Source organism: Mustelus asterias, chromosome 15, assembly GCF_964213995.1.
Source record: "Mustelus asterias chromosome 15, sMusAst1.hap1.1, whole genome shotgun sequence".
Taxonomy (NCBI): domain Eukaryota; kingdom Metazoa; phylum Chordata; class Chondrichthyes; order Carcharhiniformes; family Triakidae; genus Mustelus; species Mustelus asterias.
In genome coordinates this window covers 2,074,723-2,098,224 of record NC_135815.1, presented here as the reverse complement: position 1 = coordinate 2,098,224, position 23,502 = coordinate 2,074,723, and the positions used below count along the sequence as shown (strand labels likewise).

Genomic DNA, 23,502 nt, shown 5'->3' with positions numbered 1-23,502 from the left:
TCTCTGGTGTGCAATGTTACCCGGATGATGCTCTAATTACAAAGTCCAGTGAACAAGAGCACTTTTATAGTTTTGAAAAACATGTCCAGCACACAGTCTGCGTATCAAGAAAGAAAAATGTGACTCTTTCCAGACAGTCCAGTATTTGGGTCACCTTGTTGATAGTAAAGGCCGACACAAAACAACTGAAATAGATGGAAGCTATTTTAGAAGCACCACATCTAACAAATGTGATGCAATTTTGGCCCTTTCTAGGATTAGTAAATTATTTTGTTCCTAACTTGCTGTATGTGAAACAGTCATGGGACTGGAGAACAGAATGTGAGACAGCATACACGGATGTCAAAGATGCTTTGCAGAAATCTGAAGGTTTTGGTTCATTTTAATCTGAAGCTACCATGATTGCTCGCTTGCAACACTTCACCTTGTGGTGTAGGGGCAGTAGTTTCTCACATTACGCCTTCGGGAGAAGAACGACCAACATCTTTTGCTTTGCAGACTTGACCTGAATCTAACTGCTTAGCTAGGGGAAAAAAGCATTGAGTACAATTTTTGGGGTATGACGGTTTCAAGTTGTTTTATTGACTGATCATCGACTTTTTTTGCTGTATAAATTGTTTGTTAGTTGCTAGTTGATTGCAACACTGGGCACTCATCTTATCTGCACACTCTGACGATACGTTATATCATAAATCAGAATGCCATGCTAATGCTGATGAATTATCATGGTTACCTTTACCTGTTGAGCAGCTGCCGCACAATAGTTTTGCTAATCTTTATTTTTTGCTAGTAGATCATTTACCTGTGACAGCTTCTCAAGCCCAGAGACACACCAGAAATGGTCCCATGGTGAGGAAGGTGATGGATCTGATATTAAAGGAATGATGACTGGAAAGCATCATCCGTATCCTGATTTGAAACCATGGGCCCAATTTTTACCATTTAGAGACTAAGTGCCGGGTGCGGGCGTCAAATAGATCCGAACCCGGAGGCAGTTCGGAAAAAATCTGATAGAACCCAGGGGGGATGGGGGTCTGCTGGGGTGGTTAGAGGGGGTGTCCGCGAAGGGTGGGCCTCGGCGATTCTCCTGCCGAATAAAAGTACAAGTTGGACTTTTATTTATCAGGTCGGTAAAGGCGCGGACGCGAATTGGGCCGAACGCTGGTAAAGGGGGAATTGATGGTAAAGTTGGGCGCGCGCTTCATTAAATTGATTTAAATGCATGCAAATGCATATAAAGCGTCGCGCCGGCCGATTTGGGCGCAGATCGGAACGGTGTCCGAATCGCCCATTGGTAAAGGTGTGATCCGCTAGGAATCGGGTGCAGATCACGGCATAGGCCCGATGCCCAACTTTACCGCCATTTCGGGCGCAAAGTTTTGGTAAAATCGGGCCCCATGTGTGTCAAGAAAGCTTGAGTTGACTGTCCAAGGTGGTTCTCTATTGTGGGGTATCAGAATGATCATTCCTCAACACAGTTTTGGTAGCCAGGTCTGGATGTTCAGATTGAAGAAAGAGTGGGGCAGTGTTAGTCCTGTGCACTAATTAGGAATACATCACCATTGTCTGTCTCCTCTATGCTCTTGGGAGTGGCCTAAAATGCCAGAGCAATGATTGCATGTGGATTTTGCTGGCCTGTTTGAGGGTTACACAAATTGATGCACACTCAAAGTGGCCAGAAGTTGTGAATATGAACAAACCATTGAAAGATTTGACAAAACTCTTGCAAGATTTGGTAAACCGGAACAGATTGTTAGTGATAACAGTTCACTGTTTACTTCGTGTTTGAGGATTATCTCCAGATAAATGGTATTCAGCATAAAGTCCGCACCTTACTATCCATCGACCAATGGATTAGCTGAAAGGTTTGTACAATCCTTGAAACATTCTTTAAAAGCTCCAACAGAGCAAGCTTCGTTATCACATTGTGTAAATAGCTTTTTGGCATCTTATAGAGACGCTACTCATGCGACTACCCAAAGTTCACCTGCATTATTACTACTCAGAGAAGGTTGGAGATAAGAGTGTTAGCATGTAATTATGCCGTGAGTGAGAAATGGGTAGCAGCAAAAACTGGTCCATTTTCTTAGACTGTTGAAATGAAAGATTAACTGATTTGGCAACGCCATGCAGACCGATTGTTGCCATCTTAATGATTTGTAAGAGTCACCTACAGATGTATCAACTTTGTTAGTCCCTAGTGTTGTGAATATCAACACAGAAGACTTTTTGCATCTTAATTATCTGATTGTGTCTTGGCTACTATCCCCCATAAGTTCCAAATCGTACTTCTAGGGCAATCAAATTTCAGAACTTCATGCTCCACCAACAAGGAATAGGCGTCCTCCTGATCGACTTACAGACTGTGTATGATGCTTAATGATGCACAGTCTGTCTTGAGTATTATCGACCCTGTGTATAACATCATAGTAATTTGTTGTCAAGACCACAGAAGTTTGATCTGATTATATATAAATGATTGCTTTAAGAGCTGTTCGCTTGATTTAATGGTGATGTCATTAAGGTGCTGCACAGGCTGATGTTTATCTACTCTCTGCTGTTTCAAGTATGAAAACAGATTGAATTTGTTTGTTTAATTACCTGTTTATTGGTGTAGGAAATCTTGGTCATAAGCTTCCATTAAAGAGCTTGCCATGTCACCATTAAGGTGCAACTCTTTCTTTCACTTCAGATTATCAGCAGCTTGAGTCTGAGATCTGTGCCTGGTGGGGTAAATGAACAAATATCATCACCAGGTCTTTTACTGACTTTGTGGCATGGCCCTGGACATTTTACTGATGGATTTGATGTTACTGTACTTCTCCCTTGCTGCAGACTAAGTCTGGATGCTGTAGATGTGTTGTTTAGAGTTAAAGAACATTGAAGAGCATTTTGATACCGATTCTATTTCAGTCGCGTAAACTTGTGTGTATTTATTAAATCCCCAGGACGAGGAAAATAATCCCCTGGAGACTGAGTTTGGGCTGTCCTCGTACAAAGATCACCAAACCATAACCATTCAAGAGATGCCTGAGAAAGCTCCTGCTGGCCAATTGCCCCGCTCAGTTGACATCATTCTGGACAATGACCTAGTGGACGTTGTGAAACCTGGTGACCGGGTACAGGTCATCGGCACCTACCGCTGTCTGCCTGGGAAAAAGAACGGATACACCTCGGGAACATTTAGGTATGTTTGGTGCGACTTGGTGCAGTAATCATCAACACAGGAGCACTGATCGCTCAGCTCGTGCAGCGGTTTGCCAGGTGTACCTTCCGGTGGTAAGAGACGTAAGCCTGTACGCCTTTCACCTAATTCCTTATTAGATTCCCTGTGTCCTTCAGAATCTTGAGTAATCTGCTTCATCTTTTCAAATCAAACTGTCTGAATCCGTGTTTGAGAGTCAAAATTAGTGTGTCAAAGATTCTGCAGTCAACGTCCTTTAGAATCTCAAATGAGTCCATCAGATCAGGTGGCACAGTGGTTAGCACTGCTGCCTCACAGCACCAGGTTTAATTCCAGCCTTGGGTCACTGTCTGTGCGGAGTTTGCACATTCTCCTCGTGTCTGCGTGGGTTTCCTCCGGGTGCTGCAGTTTCCGCCCACAGTCCAAAAATGTGCGGGTTAGGTTGATTGGCCATGCTGAATTGACCCTAGTGTTGGATTAGCAGGATAAGTATGTGCGGTTATGGGAATAGTGCCTGGGTGGGATTGCGGTCGGTGCAGACTCGATTGGCCGAATGGCCTCCTCCTGCACTGTAAGGATTCTGTGCCTCTTCGATGATTCTGATAGCTTCCACACTTCCTCTAGTGCTGGACAGAAATACTGCTGAGAACATTTCAGTTGAATCAGCTCCATTGTTTCACTATAAAGCAGCTGAGTTTTCCTTTTGTATCAATCCTGGAGGATCTGAAAGGTGAAGGAATGTAATGACTTGAACCTTGTTTTTGTGGATTGCTTGAAGTCAATGCGAATCCTGTGAATAATTAAAAGGGAGTGATCTGGATTTGCTTTGAGGTGATCGGTCATAGAGTCATAGAGGTTTACAGCATGGAAACAGGCCCTTCGGCCCAACTTGTCCATGCCGCCCTTTTTTTTAAAAACCCCTAATCTAATTCCAATTGCCTGCATTTGGCCAATATCCCTCTATACCCATCGTACCCATGTAACTATCTAAATGCTTTTTAAAAGATAAAATTGTACCCGCCTCTACTACTACATCTGGCAGCTTGTTCCAGACACTCACCACCCTCTGTGAAAAAATTGCCCCTCTGGACACTCTTGTATCTCTCCCCTCTCACCTTAAACCTATGCCCTCTAGTTTTAGACTCCCCTACCTTTGGGAAAATATATTGACTTTCTAGCTGATCTATGCCCCTCATTATTTTATAGACCTCTCTAAGGTCACCTCTCAGCCTCCAACGTTCCAAAGAAAAAAGTCCCGGTCTATTCAGCCTCTCCTTGTAACTAAGTCCATCAAGTCCCGGTAGCATCCTAGTAAATCTTTTCTGCACTCTTTCTAGTTTAATAATATCCTTTCTATAATGGGGTGACCAGAATTGCACACAGTATTCCAAGTGTGGCCTTACCAATGTCTTGTGCAACTTTAACAAGACGTCCCAACTCCTGTATTCAATGTTCTGACCAAAGAAGTGCCTCCTTCACCACTCTGTCCACCTGTGACTCCACTTTCAAGGAGCTATGAACATGTACCCCTAGATCTCTTTGTTCTGTAACTCTCCCCAGCGCCCTACCATTAACTGAGTAAGTCCTGCCCTGGTTTAATCTACCAAAATGCATTACCTCGCATTTGTCTAAATTAAACTCCATCTGCCATTCGTCAGCCTACTGGCCCAATTGATCAAGATCCCACTGCAATTGGAGATAACCTTCACTGTCCACCATGCCACCAATCTTGGTGTCAGCTGCAAACGTACTAACCATGCCCCCTATATTCTCATCCAAATCATTAATATAAATGACAAATAACAGTGGGCCCAGCACTGATCCCTGAGGCACACTGCTGGTCACAGGCCTCCAGTTTGAAAAACAACTCTCTACAACCACCCTCTGGCTTCTGTCAAGAAGTCAATTTTGTATCCATTTAGATACCTCGCCCTGGATCCCGTGAGATTTAACTTAATGCAACAACCTACCATGCGGTACCTTGTCAAAGGCCTTGCTTCATGTAGACAACATCAACTGGACTGCCCTCATCTACCTTCTTGGTTACCCCTTCAAAAAACTCAATTAAATTTGTGAGACATGATTTTCCACTCTCAAAGCCATGCTGACTGTTCCTAATCAGTCCTTGCATCTCTAAATGCCTGTAGACCCTGTCTCTCAAAATACCTTCCAACAATTTACCCACCATAGATGTGAGGCTCACTGGCCTGTACTTCCCAGGCTTTTCCCTGCAGCCCTTTTTAAACCAAGGTACATTTGCCACTCTCCAATCTTCAGGCACCTCACCCGTGACAATCGATGATTCAAATATCTCAGCTAGGGAACCTGCAATTTTCTCCCTAGCCTCCCACAACGTCCTGGGATATACCTCATCAGGTCCCGCAGATTTATCTACCTTGATGCACTTTAAGCCTTCCAGCACCACCTCCTCTAATATGTACACTCCTCAAGACATCAATATTTATTTCCCCAAGTTCCCTAACATCCATGCTTTTCTCAACAGTAAATACTGATGAGAAATATCCATCTCTTGTGGATCCGCACATAGATGACCTTGTTGATCCTTAAGAAGCCCTACCCTCTCCCTTGTTACTCTTTTGTCCTTTATGTATTTGTAGAAGCTCCTTGGATTCTCCTTTGCCTTATCTGCCAAAACAATTTTGTATCCCCTTTTTGCCCTCCTGATTTCTCTCTTAACTCTATTCCTACACCCCCTATACTGTACTCAGAGATTCTGCTGTTTTCTGCAGGACAATCCTGATAGCGTGCAATGTCAGGTTAATGAGCAAGGAGGTGTCGCCGATGTTTTCTGCCGACGATGTGGCCAAAATCAAGAAATTCAGCAAATCTCGCTCCAAGGTAGGATTGGCTGAGTTTGCTACTGGAGTCAGTCAGGGTAAGGGGGGAGTGGGAGTGGGGGGTCATTTAATATACCTCTGATAACATGCAGCGCCACAAACACGTTCTCTGTAAATTGTCACTTGCTGGAACTTGGATGTTGTTGAACAGAGAAACATGTTACTGAGGCTTTTCATCTAACCACGAGTGAGAGAGGACAACATGTCTGCCTTTTCAGCAAGAGAGAAAACCTTCAGAACAATGATTCCTTCTTGAATATAATCATTGCAAAAGTTTACTCTAGAGTCTGATCTCACTTTTTTATTTGTTTGAACATTTTGTGGGGATGTTAAGTATGTTAGTGGGGTCTCACTCAAAGCCGATTAAATGTTTTGAGGAGTCGCTGTTGAATGTTCAGAGTTTTGCTTCGCTGCATTTGCTCACAACACTCTCTAGCTGCCTTCTCCCGCTGTGGCCCACTGTTCATTCACGCTCTCCTCGGCTCTACTTCCAGGATATCTTTGAACAGATCGCCAGGTCCTTGGCTCCCAGTATTCACGGGCACGAGTACATCAAGAAGGCAATCCTTTGCCTGTTGTTGGGTGGATCGGAGAAAGTGCTGGAGAATGGGAGTCGGATTCGTGGGGATATCAACGTCCTGTTAATAGGTGCAGTATGCAAGCCGTGCCTGAATGCATGAGAATGTTCCACTCCTTTTGTAGCTGCGTTAAACTGATGGGCTCCTGATCTATAATATTCATGGCCGAATCTCCTCGCAGATTCTATTGATATTTATCTTTGGTCTCCTCCTGTTTAGCCTTGGTGAAGCTGAAGTTGGCTCCTTAACTCAACTAAACACCACTCTGTGCCTACCAGAGCTGGTCAGTGACTTGGAATTCTGTGGCGAATAACTCACCTCTGAATCCCCAAAGTCTACAAGGCATAAGTCGGGAGTGTGATGGAATACTCTCCACTTGCCTGGATGGGTGCAGCTCCAATGATACTCAAGAAGCTCGACACCATCCAGGACAAAGCAGCCCCACTTGATCGGCACCCCTTCCATAAACATTCAATCCCTCCATCACCAATGCACAGTGGCAGCCGTGTGTACCATCTACAAGATGCATTGCAGCAACTCACCTCGGTTCTGTAGGCAGCACCTTCCAAATTTGCAACCACTACCATGTAGGGGGCAGCAAACACAGGAGAAGAGCACCACCTGGAGGTTCCCATCCAAGTCGCTCACCATCCTGCTTGGCAATATATCGCTGTTCCTTCAGTGTTGCTGGGTGAAAATCCTGGAACTCTCTCCCTAACAGCACTGCGGATGTACCTGCACTACATGAACTGCAGCAGTCCAGAAAGGCAGCTCACCATGTCAAGAGTAACTAGAGATGGGTAATAGAAGCTGACCTGCCCTGTGCTCCCCCCTCCACCCTCAAACTGACAAAAGTACAACTTTCTATCCTCTTTCTTTTAGGTGATCCATCAGTGGCTAAATCGCAGCTTCTACGTTACGTCCTGTTCAGTGCCCCGCGTGCCATCCCGACCACTGGGCGAGGCTCCACTGGTGTGGGATTGACTGCCGCAGTCACCACTGACCAAGAAACTGGTAAGACATGATCATTCCATGGTGCTGATACAGTTAGAGACAGATGGGAGTGGGATGGAGGGGTTGGGTGGGGAGGGGATTTATGGGTGAAGGCAGTTGTGTTGAATGAGTGTGTTTGAGTTGTGAATCCAAGTTGTGTTTTGAAATGTCACTGTAGTTCTGTTACCGTGGCACTGTGTTCTCACCTGTTGGTAAAACGGTTCAGTTTGAGTTTTATTCCAAATACTTTTCAAGGCCAATTTCCAATATTGGATTTCCAACAACTGGATCCTGAACTTCCTAACTCACAGACCACAATCAGTAAGGATAGACAACAACACCTCCATGATCATCCTCAACACCAGTGCCCCACGAGGCTGTGTTCTCAGCCCCCTACTATATTCCTTATACACCTATGACTGTGCGGCCAAATTCTCCTCGAATTCGATTTTCAAGTTTGCTGACGACACCACCATAGTGGATCGGATCTCAAACAATGATGAGACGGAGTACAGGAATGAGATAAGCAATCTGGTGAAATGGTGCGGCAACAATAATCTCTCCCTCAATGTCAACAAAACGAAGGAGATTGTCATCAATTTCAGGAAGCATAGTGGAGAACATACCCCTGTCTACAACAATGGGGATGAAGTAGAAAGGGTAGAGAGCACCAGGTTTTTAGGTGTCCAGATCACCAACAACCAGTCCTGGTCCCCCCCCATGCCGACACTATGGTTAAGAAAGTCCACCAACGCCTCTACTTTGTCAGAAGACCAAGGAAATTTGACATGTCAGCTACGACTCTCTCCAACTTTTACAGATGTACCATAGAAAGCATTATTTCTGGTTGTATCACAGCTTGATATGGTTCCTGCTCTGGCCAAGACCGCAAGGAACTACAAAAGGTCGTGAATGTAGCCCAGTCCATCACGCAAACCAGCCTCCCATCTATTGACTCTGTCTACACTTCCCGCTGCCTCGGCAAAGCAGCCAGCATAATTAAGGACCCCATGCACCCCGGACATTCTCTTCCACCTTCTTCTGTCGGGAAAAAGATACAAAAGCCTGAGGTCACATATCAACCGACTCAAGAACAGCTTCTTCCCTGCTGCTGTCAGACATTTGAATGGACTTACCTTGCATTAAGTTGATCTTTCTCTACTTGGTCACAGAAGACAGAGGGCGGTAGTGGAAGGGTCTTTTTCCGGCTGGAGGCCTGTGACTAGTGGTGTTCCGCAGGGCTCTGTATTGGGACCTCTGCTGTTTGTGATTTATATAAACTATCTGGAAGAAGGTGTAACTGGGGTGACCAGTAAGTTTGCGGACTACACAAAATTGGCAGGACTTGCAGATAGTGAGGAACATTGTCAGAGGCTACAGAAGGATATAGATAGACTGGAAATTTGGGCAAAGAAATGGCAGATGGAGTTCAATCCTGATAAATGCGAAGTGATGCATTTTGGTAGAAATAATGTAGGGAGGAGCTATACGATAAATGGCAGAACCATAAAGGGTGTAGATACGCAGAGGGACCTGGGTGTGCAAGTCCACAGATCCTTGAAGGTGACGTCACAGGTGGTGAAGAAGGCATATGACATGCTTGCCTTTATAGGACGGGGCATAGAGTATAAAAGTTGGGGTCTGATGTTGCAGATGTATAGAACGTTGGTTTGGCCGCATTTGGAATACTGCATCCAGTTCTGGTCGCCACACTACCAGAAGGACGTGGAGGCTTTAGAGAGAGTACAGAGGAGGTTTACCAGGATGTTGCCTGGTATGGAGGGGCTTAGTTATGAGGAGAGATTGGGTAAACTGGGGTTGTTCTCCCTGGAAAGACGGAGGATGAGGGGGGACTTAATAGAGGTGTATAAAATTATGAAAGGCATAGATAGGGTGAACGGTGGGAAGCTTTTTCCCAGGTCGGTGGTGACGTTCACGAGGGGTCATAGGTTCAAGGTGAAAGGGGGGAGGTTTAACACAGATATCAGAAGGACATATTTTACACAGAGGGTGGTGGGGGCCTGGAATGCGCTGCCAGGCAAGGTGGACACACTGGGAACGTTTAAGACTTATCTAGATAGCCACATGAACGGAGTGGGAATGGAGGGATACAAAAGAATGGTCTAGTTTGGACCAGGGAGCAGCACGGGCTTGGAGGGCCGAAGGGCCTGTTCCTGTGCTGTATTGTTCTTTGTTCTTGTACACCCTGGCTATGACTGTAACACATTCTGCACTCTCTCGTTTCCTTCTCTATGAACAGTATGCTTTGTCTATATAGTGTGCAAGAAACAATACTTTTCATTGTACATTAATACGTGTGACAATAAATCAAATCATTTGTAAAGCTCCAATCTGCCAGAGACACGTCACTACTTGGGTTGCAATGTGGTTTCAGGGGTGTGGGGTAGGGAATGGGTATTCACAGGCAGGCGGCTGCACCTCTCATCAACGTGCTTGCAGTCTTGAGGCACAGTATTCTCAGTTAACGATGTGCTGGTTAGGTGCATTGGCCATGCTAAATTGCCCCTTAGTGTCTGGGATATGTAGGTTAGGGGGATTAGTGGTTAAATATGTGGGATTATGGGGATAGAGTCTTGGTGAGATTGTTGTCTGCAGGCTCAATGGGCCGAATGGCCGCCCCCTGCACTGTAGGGATTCTATGATTTTAACACCACTTCTTCACCATTTCATACATGTTGCTTCAACCCGCTAACCGTTCTGCTTGGAGAGGGGCCGGTCCCAGTTTAAAATTCATTGGATATAGCTTTGTGCAATTTAATTGAATAGAACATAGAACAGTACAGCATGGAACAGGCCCTTTGGCCCACCATGTTGTGCCGAGCTTTATCTGAAACCAAGATCAAGCTATCCCACTCCCTATCATCCTGGTGTGCTCCATGTGCCTATCCAATAACCGCTTAAATGTTCCTAAAGTGTCTGACTCCACTATCACTGCAGGCAGTCCATTCCACACCCCAACCACTCTCTGCGTAAAGAACCTACCTCTGATATCCTTCCTATATCTCCCACCATGAACCCTATAGTTATGCCCCCTTGTAATAGCTCCATCCACCCGAGGAAATAGTCTTTGAACGTTCACTCTATCTAACCCCTTCATCGTTTTATAAACCTCTATTAAGTCTCCCCTCAGCCTCCTCCGCTCCAGAGAGAACAGCCCTAGCTCCCTCAACCTTTCCTCATAAGACCTACCCTCCAAACCAGGCAGCATCCTGGTAAATCTCCTCTGCACTCTTTCCAGCGCTTCCACATACTTCTTATAGTGAGGTGACCAGAACTACACACAATATTCCAAATGTGGTCTCACCAAGGTCCTGTACGTAACCCCACGGCTCTTAAACTCCAACCCCCTGTTAATAAAAGCTAACACACTATAGGCCTTCTTCACAGCTCTATCCACTTGAGTGGCAACCTTCAGAGATCTGTGGATATGGACCCCAAGATCTCTAATAGTGATTCTTTTCAACAAGGATGTTGTCGATTCGAGTTTCTTTTCTAAAATGATTTCTCCTCTAATCGAGGAAACTAATTGCAATACAGAGGCAGTGACCTAATGTGCAGTTTCTCATCTGTGTGCGCGGAAGTACGCGTGTGTGTGGAGATGGGAGTTTCTGTGAAGCACTAAAGAAATACTCTGTGGGCACCGTGTCTTTATTGGCCTCAGATATCACGTTGATAACTCCAGAGTGTTTTGTGAGAATTGGGGAAGTACTGCATGCAGTGTTGTCGTATAGTGTGGCCAAAACTGAGTGTTCTCCAAATCGCACCCCACTGGCTCGAATGTGAGATATGAGGGGTTTCTGGTGGTTTCTAGTCTGTCTATTTGAGTGATTTGTGTTCTGTTAATGTGAGTTATAGAGAAACTGGAGTCCTTCCCTTTCTAGGACTGGATGAGAAATTGGGTCTGGGCGCGCGGCGTGAGTGCGTTGCCGTGTCTGGGCGCGCGGCGTGAGTGCGTTGCCGTGTCTGGGCGCGCGGCGTGAGTGCGCTGCCGTCTCTGGGGACACGGCGTGAGTGCGCTGCCGTGTCTGCGCGCGCGGCGTGAGTGCGTTGCCGTGTCTGGGCGCGCGTTGCCGTGTCTGGGGGCACGTGGCCCTGTCTGGGGGCGCGCGGCACGTGCGCGTTGCCCTGTCTGGGGGCGCACGGCGTGAGCGCATTGCCAAGTTTTAATTGCCCATTTTCTCTCTCTGCTAGGAGAAAGACGGCTCGAGGCCGGAGCTATGGTTCTGGCAGACCGAGGAGTTGTCTGTATCGACGAGTTTGACAAGATGTCCGACTTGGACCGTACGGCCATTCACGAGGTGATGGAGCAGGGTCGTGTGACCATTGCTAAAGCGGGCATTCATGCCAGGCTGAATGCCAGGTGCAGTGTGCTGGCCGCAGCTAATCCTGTCTATGGAAAGGTGAGGATGTCAGCAAGGGATCAGCGCACGTTGGGATTGCGACCATCCTGTGGGTGTTCTCCCTATCACAGTGTGTTTATCAGTCAGTGTGTCTGATCTAATTTCTCTCTGTTTTTATATGCTGATTGAGATTTCTGGTGAAGAATTTTTAACCTTCTTATTGACAAGATGCTACAGATGCTGGAATCCTGAAATATAAACAGAAAATGCTGGAAATCCTCAGTGCGTCAGGCAGCATCTGTGGAGAGAGGAGCAGAACTATTTCAGATCAGTGACCTTTACATCAGAAAGTACCAGTATGTGAATGTTAGCTGATTGGTGAATGTCTGGCAGTTGTAGGATGTAATCTGATGTTCGATTACTCAGTTAGTGCTTGGTGACTCATTGTAAGCAGACTTGTCAGTGAAAAAGCAGAGAGATGGATAAAACCTCTTGTTTATGTAGCATGATAATCCTGCCATTGAGTGCAATTCTTCCTATTCTGTTTTAGTTTAGAGTCATAGAGGTTTACAGCAAGGAAACAGGCCCTTTGGCCCAACTTGTCCATGCTGCCCTTTTTGTTAAACTCCAAAGTTAATCCTAATTGCCTGCATTTGGCCCATGTCCCTCTATACCCATCGTACCCATGTAACTTATCTAAACGCTTTTTAAAAGACAAAATTGTACCCGCCTCTACTACTACCTCTGGCAGCTTGTTCCAGACACTCACCACCTTCTGTGTGAAAAGATTGCCCCTCTGGACACTTTTGTATCTCTCCCCTCTCACCTTAAACCTATGCCCTCTAGTTTTAGACTCCCCTACCTTTGGGAAAAGATATTGACTAGCTGATCTGTGCGCCTCTATTTGGACAGTGTCGACCTGTAAATGTCCAGAGAGTAAATCAGGTACAGAAGCAGCACCTAAACTGGATTGGTGCCTTTATTCTAGTGGATGGTGGAGGGAGGGTCAATGATTGTTTTGGGAAGATGATCTTTCCTGTCCCTTCAGGACCGGGTGGCATGGTGGTAAAGTCTCACAGCGCCAGGGACCCGCGTTCAGTTCCCGCCTTGGGTCACTGTCTGCGTGGAGTTTGCACGTTCTCCCCGTGTCTGCGTGGGTTTCCTCCGGGTGCTCCGCTTTCCTCCCACACTCCTAGGATGTGCAGGTTAGGTTGGCCACGCTAAATTGGTCCCTTAGTGTCAGGGGGACTAGCAGTGTGAATACGTGGGGTTATGAAGATAGGGCCTGGGTGGGATTGTTGAAGGTGCAGGTTTGATGGGCCAAATGGCCTCCTGCACTAAAGGGATTCTATGATTCAGCTCAGTGAATCTGGACATAGAAAATAAATAGAAGCAAGAGGAGGCCATTCGGCCCTTTGAGCCATTCATTTTGATTGTGGCTGATCATCGAAATCAATAGAGCCAGCGTTTTGACATTAATGGAAAACCGCGCAAAGGGATTTGTGTTGGCTCAAGAGTCCTGTATGAAGTCATGAGGCTAATCCTGTTCTGTCACGTGTCAGTCTCCTCTCCATCCTGTGCTGGTGGATGTTTGATCGTATTGGTACACTAATCATAGAAATCATAGAAACCCTACAGTGCAGAAGGAGGCCATTCGGCCCATCGAGTCTGCACCGAACACAATCCCACCCAGGCCCTACCCCCACATATTTTACCCGCTAATCCCGCTAACCTACGCATCTCAGGACTCTAAGGGGCAATTTTTAACCTGGCCAATCAACCTAACCCGCACATCTTTGGACTGTGGGAGGAAACCGGAGCACCCGGAGGAAACCCACGCAGACACGAGGAGAATGTGCAAACTCCACACAGACAGTGACCCGAGCCGGGAATCAAACCCGGGACCCTGGAGCTGTGAAGCAGCAGTGCTAACCACTGTGCTACCGTGCCGCCCTAATGTTTGCTTCTCTCTGCCAGATTGCTCAATTTCTGTGTCTTTCCTTTCTCGACCCAGTACAACCAATATAAAACTCCGATGGAGAACATTGGCCTCCAGGATTCTCTGCTGTCCCGTTTCGACCTGCTTTTCATCATGCTGGACCAGATGGACCCCGAGCAGGACCGGGCAGTTTCTGAGCACGTACTGAGAATGCACAGATACCGGGCCACAGGGGAGCAGGATGGCGACGGTAAGTTTAACAAATGGTAATAAGGCACTTGAGTCCTGTTTGACAAAAAGTAGTTTGTTTTTGAGGATCTAACAAGCAGAGTAATAGAGGGGAACCAATGGATTTAGTATATTTTGGATTTTCAGAAGGAATTTGATAAGGTGCTATGTAAGAGGTTGCACAAGGTAAGGGCCCTTGGGGTTGAGGATAATGTGGATGGTGGGTTGGTGAAAGGAGAGTTGGCTGGCTGTTAATAGCAGATGACACCAGAATCAGTGCTGGGGTCTTGGTTACTTATAGCTTATATTAATTAGTTGAATGTAGAAACTGAGAAGTTGGGTGCGAAAGCAAGCTGTGATGAGAGCACAGAGAGCCTGCATAAGACCATGAGGACCATAAGAAATAGGAACTGGAGTAGGCCATTTGGCCCCTCAGACCCGCTCCGCCATTCAATAGGATCATGGCTGATCCGACATTCCCCACGTCCACTTTCCTGCCTCTTCCCCACAACCCTTGATTCCCTTGCTGGTCAAAAATCTATCTATCTCAGTGGGAAAGAAGATGGTGGATTGAGTATAATGTGGGGAAATGAGGCTATTTACTTTATTGAGGATTGAAAAATAATACTTTAAATAATAAGAAACTATTAAAAGTTAGTGGCCCGAGGGAATTAGATCAAATATGAAGCACAGTTTAACGTGCAGGTACAGCAAGTAGTTCGGAAAGCAACTGTCATGTTGGCCTTCAGTTGTAAGGAGGTTTTTAATTATTTCATTGGCTCAGCCAGCATTTGTTACCCATCTCTAATTGCTCTTGAGAAGGTGGTGATGAGCTGTCGCCTTGAACTGCTGCAGCCCATGTGGTGTAGGTGAACCCACAGTGCTGTTCGGCAGGGAGTTGCAGGATTTTGACCCAGGTTATTTCGGAGGGCAGTTGAGAGCCAACCACATTGCTGTGGCTCTGGGGGCGCATGTAGACCAGATTGGGTAAGGACGGCAGGTATCCTTCCCGAAAGGACATTAGTGAACCAGGTGGGTTTTACAACAATCAATGATAGTTGTCATGGCCACCAAGTCCACCAACTCCACCAAGTGTGGAGTTTGCACATTCTCCCCGTGTCTGCGTGGGTTTCCTCCGGGTGCTCCGGTTTCCTCCCACAGTCCAAAGATGTGCAGGTTAGGTTGATTGGCCAAGCTAAATTGCCCCTTAGTGTCCTGGGATGCGTAGGTTAAAGTGATTAGCGGGTAAATATGTAGGGATATGGGGATAGGGCCTGGGTGGGATTGTTGTCGGTGCAGACTCGATGGGCCGAATGGCCTCTTTCTGCACTGTAGGGGTTCTATGGTTAAGTCAAGTTAAGAATATTTATTCGTCACAAGTAAGGCTTACATTAACACTGCAATGACATTAGTGTGAAATTCCCCTAGTCGCTACACACTGGCAACTGTTCGGGTCAATTCACCTTACAGCACATCTTTCAGACTGGGAAGAAACCGGAGCACCCGGAGGAAACCCACACAGACACAGGGAGAATGTGCAAACTCCACACAGACAGTGACCCAAGCCGGGAATCTGATCTGGGTCCCTGGCACTGAGGCAGCAGTGCTCACCACTGTGCCACCATGCCACCCTATTCCTGAGGCTAGCTTTAATATTCCAGATTTATCAAGTGAGTTCCACCAGCTGTTGTGATGGGATTTGAATCTGTGTCCCCAGAGCATTAACCTGGGTCTCTGGATTACTGGTCCAGTGACTTTGCCACCACTCCACTGTCCCCATTCTGCCACATCCCCATGAGCTCCTAGCTTTCTTGCTATTTTTCCAGTCTCTCAGAAGCTGATTTTGGACTATTGATTGTATGGGGAAAATATTAGTGACAGTTTGTAATTGGTGGTTTAATGACCTGAATCCCTTGTTTCAACGCTGCTAATGTCAAATCTGATGTATGTTGACATCTTTTAGCCTTGCCCCTGGGCAGTGCCATTGATATCCTGGCGACAGAGGACCCTGATGCCACGCAGGAAGAGGAACAGGAACTGCAGATTTACGAAAAGCATGACAACCTTTTACATGGAGCCAAGAGACGCAAGTAAGTCCCAGCCGAGATTATTAGCACGATGTGCGGGCAAGAGTGTGTGTAGCGTGAACAGGAGGTTACAAAGCACATACTGATTATCCGGTTAAGGTGTGAAAAACTCTAGTTGGATAACCAAAATAAAAACTGAGATTACTGGAAAAGCTCAACAGGTTAATGGCATCTGTGGAGAAAGAAACAGTTAACGTTTCGAGGCGAGCGACTCTTGTTTAAAACTGAACAGGTTGGAGTATGGTGGAAAATGAGCTACCACTAGGTGTCACACTTGATGTTTCTAGATGTCATGGGAAGTAGAATATCACAAACTGAATCAACTCAAACTTGGGAGACCTGGGCTCCAATCCAACAAAGACAAATAAAATTCCTGACAATCTGTCTGATGTTGGGAAGGTGAGAATGACGATTGAAGGAATATCATTCTTAAAATGTAACCTTGGAGATGCAGTAGTTGGCCATGACAACTATCATCGATTGTTGTAAAACCCACCTGGTTCACTAATGTCCTTTCGGGAAGGATACCTGCCGTCCTTACCCAATCTGGTCTACATGCGCCCCCAGAGCCACAGCAATGTGGTTGGCTCTCAACTGCCCTCCGAAATAACCTGGGTCAAAATCCTGCAACTCCCTGCCGAACAGCACTGTGGGTATACCTACACCACATGGGCTGCAGCAGTTCAAGGCGACAACTCATCACCACCTTCTCAAGAGCAATTAGAGATGGGTAACAAATGCTGGCTGAGCCAATGAAATAATTAAAAACCTCCTTACAATTGAAGGCCAACATGACAGTTGCTTTCCTAACTACTTGCTGTACCTGCACGTTAAACTGTGCTTCATTTTTGATCTAAGTCATAGAACATAGAACAGGCCCTTCGGCCCACGATGTTGTGCTGAGCTTTATCTGAAACCAAGATCAAGCTGTCCCACTCCCTATCATCCTGGTGTGCTCCATGTGCCTATCCAATAACCACTTAAATGTTCCTAAAGTGTCTGACTCCACTATCACTGCAGGCAGTCCATTCCACACCCCAACCACTCTGCGTAAAGAACCTACCTCTGATATCCTTCCTGGAACTCCCACCACGAACCCTATAGTTATGCCCCCTTGTAATAGCTCCATCCACCTGAGGAAATAGTCTTTGAACGTTCACTCTATCTATCCTCTTCATCATTTTATAAACCTCTATTAAGTCTCCCCTCAGCCTCCTCCGCTCCAGAGAGAACAGCCCTAGCTCCCTCAACCTTTCCTCATAAGACCTACCCTCCAAACCAGGCAGCATCCTGGTAAATCTCCTCTGCACTCTTTCCAGCGCTTCCACATCCTTCTTATAGTGAGGTGAGCAGAACTGCACACAATATTCCAAATGTGGTCTCACCAAGGTCCTGTACAGTTGCAGCATAACCCCACGGCTCTTAAACGCCACCCCCTGTTAATAAAAGCTAACACACGATAGGCCTTCTTCACAGCTCTATCCACTTGAGTGGCAACCTTTAGAGATCTGTGGATATGGACCCCAAGATCTCTCTGTTCCTCCACAGTCTTCAGAACCCTACCTTTGACCCTGTAATCCACATTTAAATTATTCCTACCCAAATGAATCACCTCACATTTATCAGGGTTAAACTCCATTTGCCATTTTTCAGCCCAGCTTTGCATCCCATCTATGTCTCTTTGCAGCCTACAACAGCCCTCCACCTCATCCACTACTCCACCAATCTTGGTGTCATCAGCAAATTTACTGATCCACCCTTCAGCCCCCTCCTCTAAGTCATTAATAAAAATCACAAAGAGCAGAGGACCAAGCACTGATCCCTGTGGCACTCCGCTAGCAACCTGCCTCCAATCCGAAAATTTTCCATCGACCACCACCCTCTGTCTTCGATCAGACAGCCAGTTACCTATCCAATCGGCCAACTTTCCCTCTATCCCACACCTCCTCACTTTCATCATAAGCCGACCATGGGGGACCTTATCAAACGCCTTACTAAAATCCATGTATATGACATCAACTGCTCTACCTTCATCAACACACTTAGTTACCTCCTCAAAAAATTCAATCAAATTTGCGAGGCACGACTTGCCCTTCACGGATCCGTGCTGACTATCCCGGATTAATCGCATCTTTCTAAATGGTCGAAAATCCCATCCCTAAGGACCTTTTCCATCAATTTACCAACCACCGAAGTAAGACTAACCGGTCTATAATTACCAGGGTCATTTCTATTCCCTTTCTTAAACAGAGGAGCAACATTCGCCACTCTCCAGTCCTCTGGCACCATCCCCGTGGACAGTGAGGACCCAAAGATCAAAGCCAAAGGCTCTGCAATCTCATCCCTTGCCTCCCAAAGAATCCTCGGATACATTTCATCAGGCCAGGGGACTTAGCGATCTTTAGTTTATTCAAAACTGCCAGTACATCCTCCCTCCGAACATCTATTTCCTCCAGCCTATTAGCCTGTAACACCTTCTCTTCCTCAAAAACATGGCCCCTCTCCTTGGTGACCACTGAAGAAAAATATTCATTCATCACCTCGCCTATCTCTACTGACTCCATACACAAGTTCCCACTTCTGTCCTTGACCGGCCCTAACCTCACCCTGGTCATTCTTTTATTCCTCACGTAAGAGTAAAAAGCCTTGGGGTTTTCCTTGATCCGACCCGCCAAGGACTTCTCATGTCCCCTCCTAGCTCTCCTAAGCCCCTTTTTCAACTCATTCCTTGCTAACTTGTAACCCTCAATCGAGCCATCTGAACCTTGTTTCCTCATCCCTACATAAGTTTCCCTCTTCCTTTTCACAAGACATTCCACCTCTTTCGTGAACCATGGTGCCCTCACTCGGCCATTTCCTCCCTGCCTGACAGGGACATACCTATCAAGGACACCCAGTATTTGTTCAAAGAACAGTACAGCACAGGAAACAGGCCCTTCGGCCCTCCAAGCCTGTGCCGCTCCTTGGTCCAACTAGACCAATCGTTTGTATCCCTCCATTCCCAGGCTGCTCATGTGACTATCCAGGTAAGTCTTAAACGATGTCAGCGTGCCTGCCTCCACCACCCTACTTGGCAGTGCATTCCAGGCCCCCACCACCCTCTGTGTAAAAAACGTCCCTCTGATGTCTGAGTTATACTTCGCCCCTCTCAGCTTGAGCCCGTGACCCCTCGTGATCGTCACCTCCGACCTGGGAAAAACCTTCCCACTGTTCACCCTATCTATACCCTTCATAATCTTGTACACCTCTATTAGATCTCCCCTCATTCTCCGTCTTTCCAAGGAGAACAACCCCAGTCTACCCAATCTCTCCTCATAGCTAAGACCCTCCACACCAGGCAACATCCTGGTAAACCTTCTCTGCACTCTCTCCAATGCCTCCACGTCCTTCTGGTAGTGCGGCGACCAGAACTGGACGCAGTACTCCAAATGTGGCCTAACCAGCGTTCTATACAGCTGCATCATCAGACTCCATCTTTTATACTCTATACCCCGTCCTATAAAGGCAAGCATACCATATGCCTTCTTCACCACCTTCTCCACCTGTGTTGCCACCTTCAAGGATTTGTGGACTTCCACACCTAGGTCCCTCTGTGTTTCTATACTCCTGATGACTCTGCCATTTATTGTATAACTCCTCCCTACATTATTTCTTCCAAAATGCATCACTTCGCATTTATCCGGATTAAACTCCATCTGCCACCTCTCCGCCCAATTTTCCAGCCTATCTATATCCTGCTGTATTGCCCGACAATGCTCTTCGCTATCCGCAAGTCCAGCTATCTTCGTGTCATCCGCAACCTTGCTGATTACACCAGTTACACCTTCTTCCAAATCATTTATATATATCACAAATAGCAGAGGTCCCAGTACAGAGCCCTGCGGAACACCACTGGTCACAGACCTCCAGCCGGAAAAAGACCCTTCGACCACTACCCTCTGTCTCCTATGGCCAAGCCAGTTCTCCACCCATCTAGCCACTTCTCCTTGTATCCCATGAGCCTTAACCTTCTTAACCAACCTGCCATGTGGGACTTTGTCAAATGCCTTACTGAAATCCATATAGACGACATCCACGGCCCTTCCTTCATCAACCGTTTTTGTCACTTCCTCAAAAAACTCCACCAAATTTGTAAGGCACGACCTCCCTCTTACAAAACCATGCTGTCTGTCACTAATGAGATTGTTTCGTTCTAAATGCACATACATCCTGTCTCTAAGAATCCTCTCCAACAACTTCCCTACCACGGACGTCAAGCTCACCGGCCTATAATTTCCTGGGTTATCCCTGCTACCATTCTTAAACAACGGGACCACATTCGCTATCCTCCAATCCTCAGGGACCTCACCCGTGTCCAAAGAAGCGACAAAGATTTCCGTCAGAGGCCCAGCAATTTCATCTCTCGTCTCCCTGAGCAGTCGAGGATAGATGCCATCAGGCCCTGGGGCTTTGTCAGTTTTAATGTTCCCTAAAAAACCTAACACTTCCTCTCTTGTAATGGAGATTTTCTCTAACGGGTCAACACCTCCCTCCGAGACACTCCCGGTTAACACGCCCCTCTCCTTCGTGAATACCGATGCAAAGTATTCATTTAGGATCTCCCCTATTCCCTTGGGTTCTTAGCATAATTCCCCTCCTTTGTCCCCGAGATCCGATTTTCTCCCTGACAACTCTTTTGTTCCTAACGTATGAATAGAATGCCTTAGGATTCTTCTTAATCCTGCCTGCCAAGAACATCTCGTGACCTCTTTTTGCTCTTCTAACTCCCCGTTTGAGTTCTTTTCTACTCTCTCTGTATTCCTCCAGAGCTCCATCTGTTTTCAGTTGCCTGGACTTAACGTACGCCTCCCTTTTCATTTTAATCAGATCCTCAATTTCCCTGGTTATCCACGGCTCTCGAATCCTACCTTTCCTATCTTTCCTTTTTACAGGCACATGCCTATCCTGCAGCCTTATCAATAGTTCCTTAAAAGACTCCCACATGCCAGACGCGGACTTACCCTCGAACCTCCTCTCCCAATCAACATCCACCAATTTCTGCCTAATCCGGCTATAGTCAGCCTTCCCCCAATTTAGCACCCTGCCCGTAGGACAGCACTCATCCTTGTCCATTACTATCCTAAAGTTAACAGTTGTGGTCACTATTTGCCACATGTTCCCCTACCGAAACTTTGACGACCTGACCGGGCTCATTTCCCAGAACTAGGTCCAGTATAGCCCCCTCACTGGTCGGGCTATCTACATACTGTTCCAAAGAACCTTCCAGTACGCATTTTACAAATTCCTCCCCGTCCGGACCCCCAGCTCTAAGCACTTTCCAGTCTGTGCCAGGGAAATTAAAGTCCCCCACTACAAACAACCCTATGTTTTCTGCACCTATCCAGAATCTCCTGACATATCCTTTCCTCCACTTCCCGTGGGCTGTTGGGTGGTCTGTAGTACACCCCCAGCATAGTGACTGCACCCTTCCTGTTTCTGAGTTCCACCCACAGCGACTCAGTACATGACCCCTCTAAGTTGTCTACCCTCTGCACCGCGGTAATATGCTCCTTAACTAATATCGCTACTCCCCCACCTATTTTAGCCCCTCCTCTGTCTCGCCTAAAACACTTATACCCCGGAATATTCAGCTGCCAGTCCTGTCCTTTTAACCAAGTTTCCGTCACCGCAACCACATCCAAATTCCGCATAAGCATTAAGGCCCTAAGTTCGTCTGTTTTACCCGTTACGCTCCTCGCATTGAAGCAGATGCACTCCAGACCTCCAGGCCCACTCAGGTCATCCTCCTCCAGAGTGCTCCTCTTCTTAGCTCGCCTTGCCCTGGCCCCCAGCTCAACCCCAGCCTCAGTATTTACTGACCTCCTGATTTGTTCCCCACCCCCCTGCCACACTAGTTTAAATCCTGCCGAAACACTCTAGCAAAACTCCCAGCCAGGATATTTGCTCCCTTCCAGTGGAGGTGTAACCCATCCTTTCTGTACAGTTGCCATCCTGACTTGAAGATTTCCCAGTTATCTATGAAGTTAAAACCCTCCCTCTTGCACCAGTCCTTTAGCCACGCGTTCAACTGTAGAATCTCCCTGTTCCGAGCCTCACTTGCACTAGACACCGGGAGCAGTCCAGAGATTGCTACCCTGGAGGCCTTACTTTTTAGCCTCGCACCCAACTCCCTGAATTTCTCTCGTATGACCCCCCTGCTCTTCCTACCTACATCATTTTCACCAATGTGTACAATCACATCAGTTTGACTACCTTCCTTTTTAAATATGCTTCCTACCCTCTCGGAGACATCCAGTACCCCGACACCAGGGAGGCAGACTACCATCCTGGATTCTCGTTCAGTCCCACAGAAGCGCCTGTCCGTGCCTCTAACCATTGCGTCCCCCACAACTATCGCTCTCCTAAACCCTTTCTTTCCCTTCCGGACCCCTGAGCCTGTCTCCGTGGAGGCGATCTGGTCCTCGTGGCTTACCCCTGGAGGGTCATCCCCCTCCACAGAATCCAAAACAATATACCTATTTTGGAGGGGGACAACCACAGGGGATCCCTCCACAGACTGCTCACTCCCTTCCCTTCTCCCATCTGTTGTCCATCCCTTTCTTTTATGGGAGACTGCCACTGGGGTACTTTCTGGCACATCACCCTTCTGACTATTACCCCTCCTAACTGTGACCCACGTGTCTTCCTTCCGAGACCCTGGTGTCACTACCTGACTATAACTTTTATCTATTACTCTCTCATTTTCCCTAACTAAACTGAGTTCATCGAGCCTCAGCTCCAGCTCCCTTACACGATCCTTCAGGAGTTGCAGTTCCACACATCTGGCACAGATATGGACTTCCGGGAGGCAGGTTGTCTCCAGGAACTCCCACATCCCACAACAAATGCAGTATACTGGCCTCCCACTCATACCAGCCATGTCCTTTTTAGTTTTTGGGAGATAAAACAAAAAGGGGGTGTAACCGAAGAAAAACAAACAAACAACCTTCCTCGCCTGCGCCGAAGCCCTGTGAGCCAAAGCCCTTATAGCTCTCACTCTGCCCCCTGCTCACTCCGCTGCCCACTAACGACGCTGCCCGCTCAAAGGTGCGGCCACTTTTAAACCCTCCAAAACCTTCCCAGGCTGCTGCTGGGCCTATTTCCCTCAGCCTGCTCCTGTGGAACAATGAGTTCCTTGAAAAAGTTCCACTTTTCATTAGTGCCTTTCCCTGACAGTTTCTGTTCCCATCTTATGCCCCCTAATTCTTGCCTAATCGCATCATAATTACCTCTCC

The 23,502-nt window shown here is 46.9% G+C and overlaps 1 protein-coding gene across 1 annotated transcript in view; it reads left to right on the top strand.

Annotated features, from left to right (window-relative positions):
* Positions 1–23,502, top strand: part of LOC144504247 (zygotic DNA replication licensing factor mcm3-like) — a 58,017-nt gene that overhangs the window by 14,499 nt on the left and 20,016 nt on the right. Inside the window, exons 4-10 of the mRNA XM_078229321.1 lie at positions 2,949–3,187; positions 5,935–6,043; positions 6,537–6,690; positions 7,503–7,634; positions 11,826–12,034; positions 13,989–14,163; positions 16,105–16,231. Of these exons, the coding sequence (XP_078085447.1) occupies positions 2,949–3,187; positions 5,935–6,043; positions 6,537–6,690; positions 7,503–7,634; positions 11,826–12,034; positions 13,989–14,163; positions 16,105–16,231 (1,145 nt within the window). The remainder of the gene's footprint in view (positions 1–2,948; positions 3,188–5,934; positions 6,044–6,536; positions 6,691–7,502; positions 7,635–11,825; positions 12,035–13,988; positions 14,164–16,104; positions 16,232–23,502) is intronic.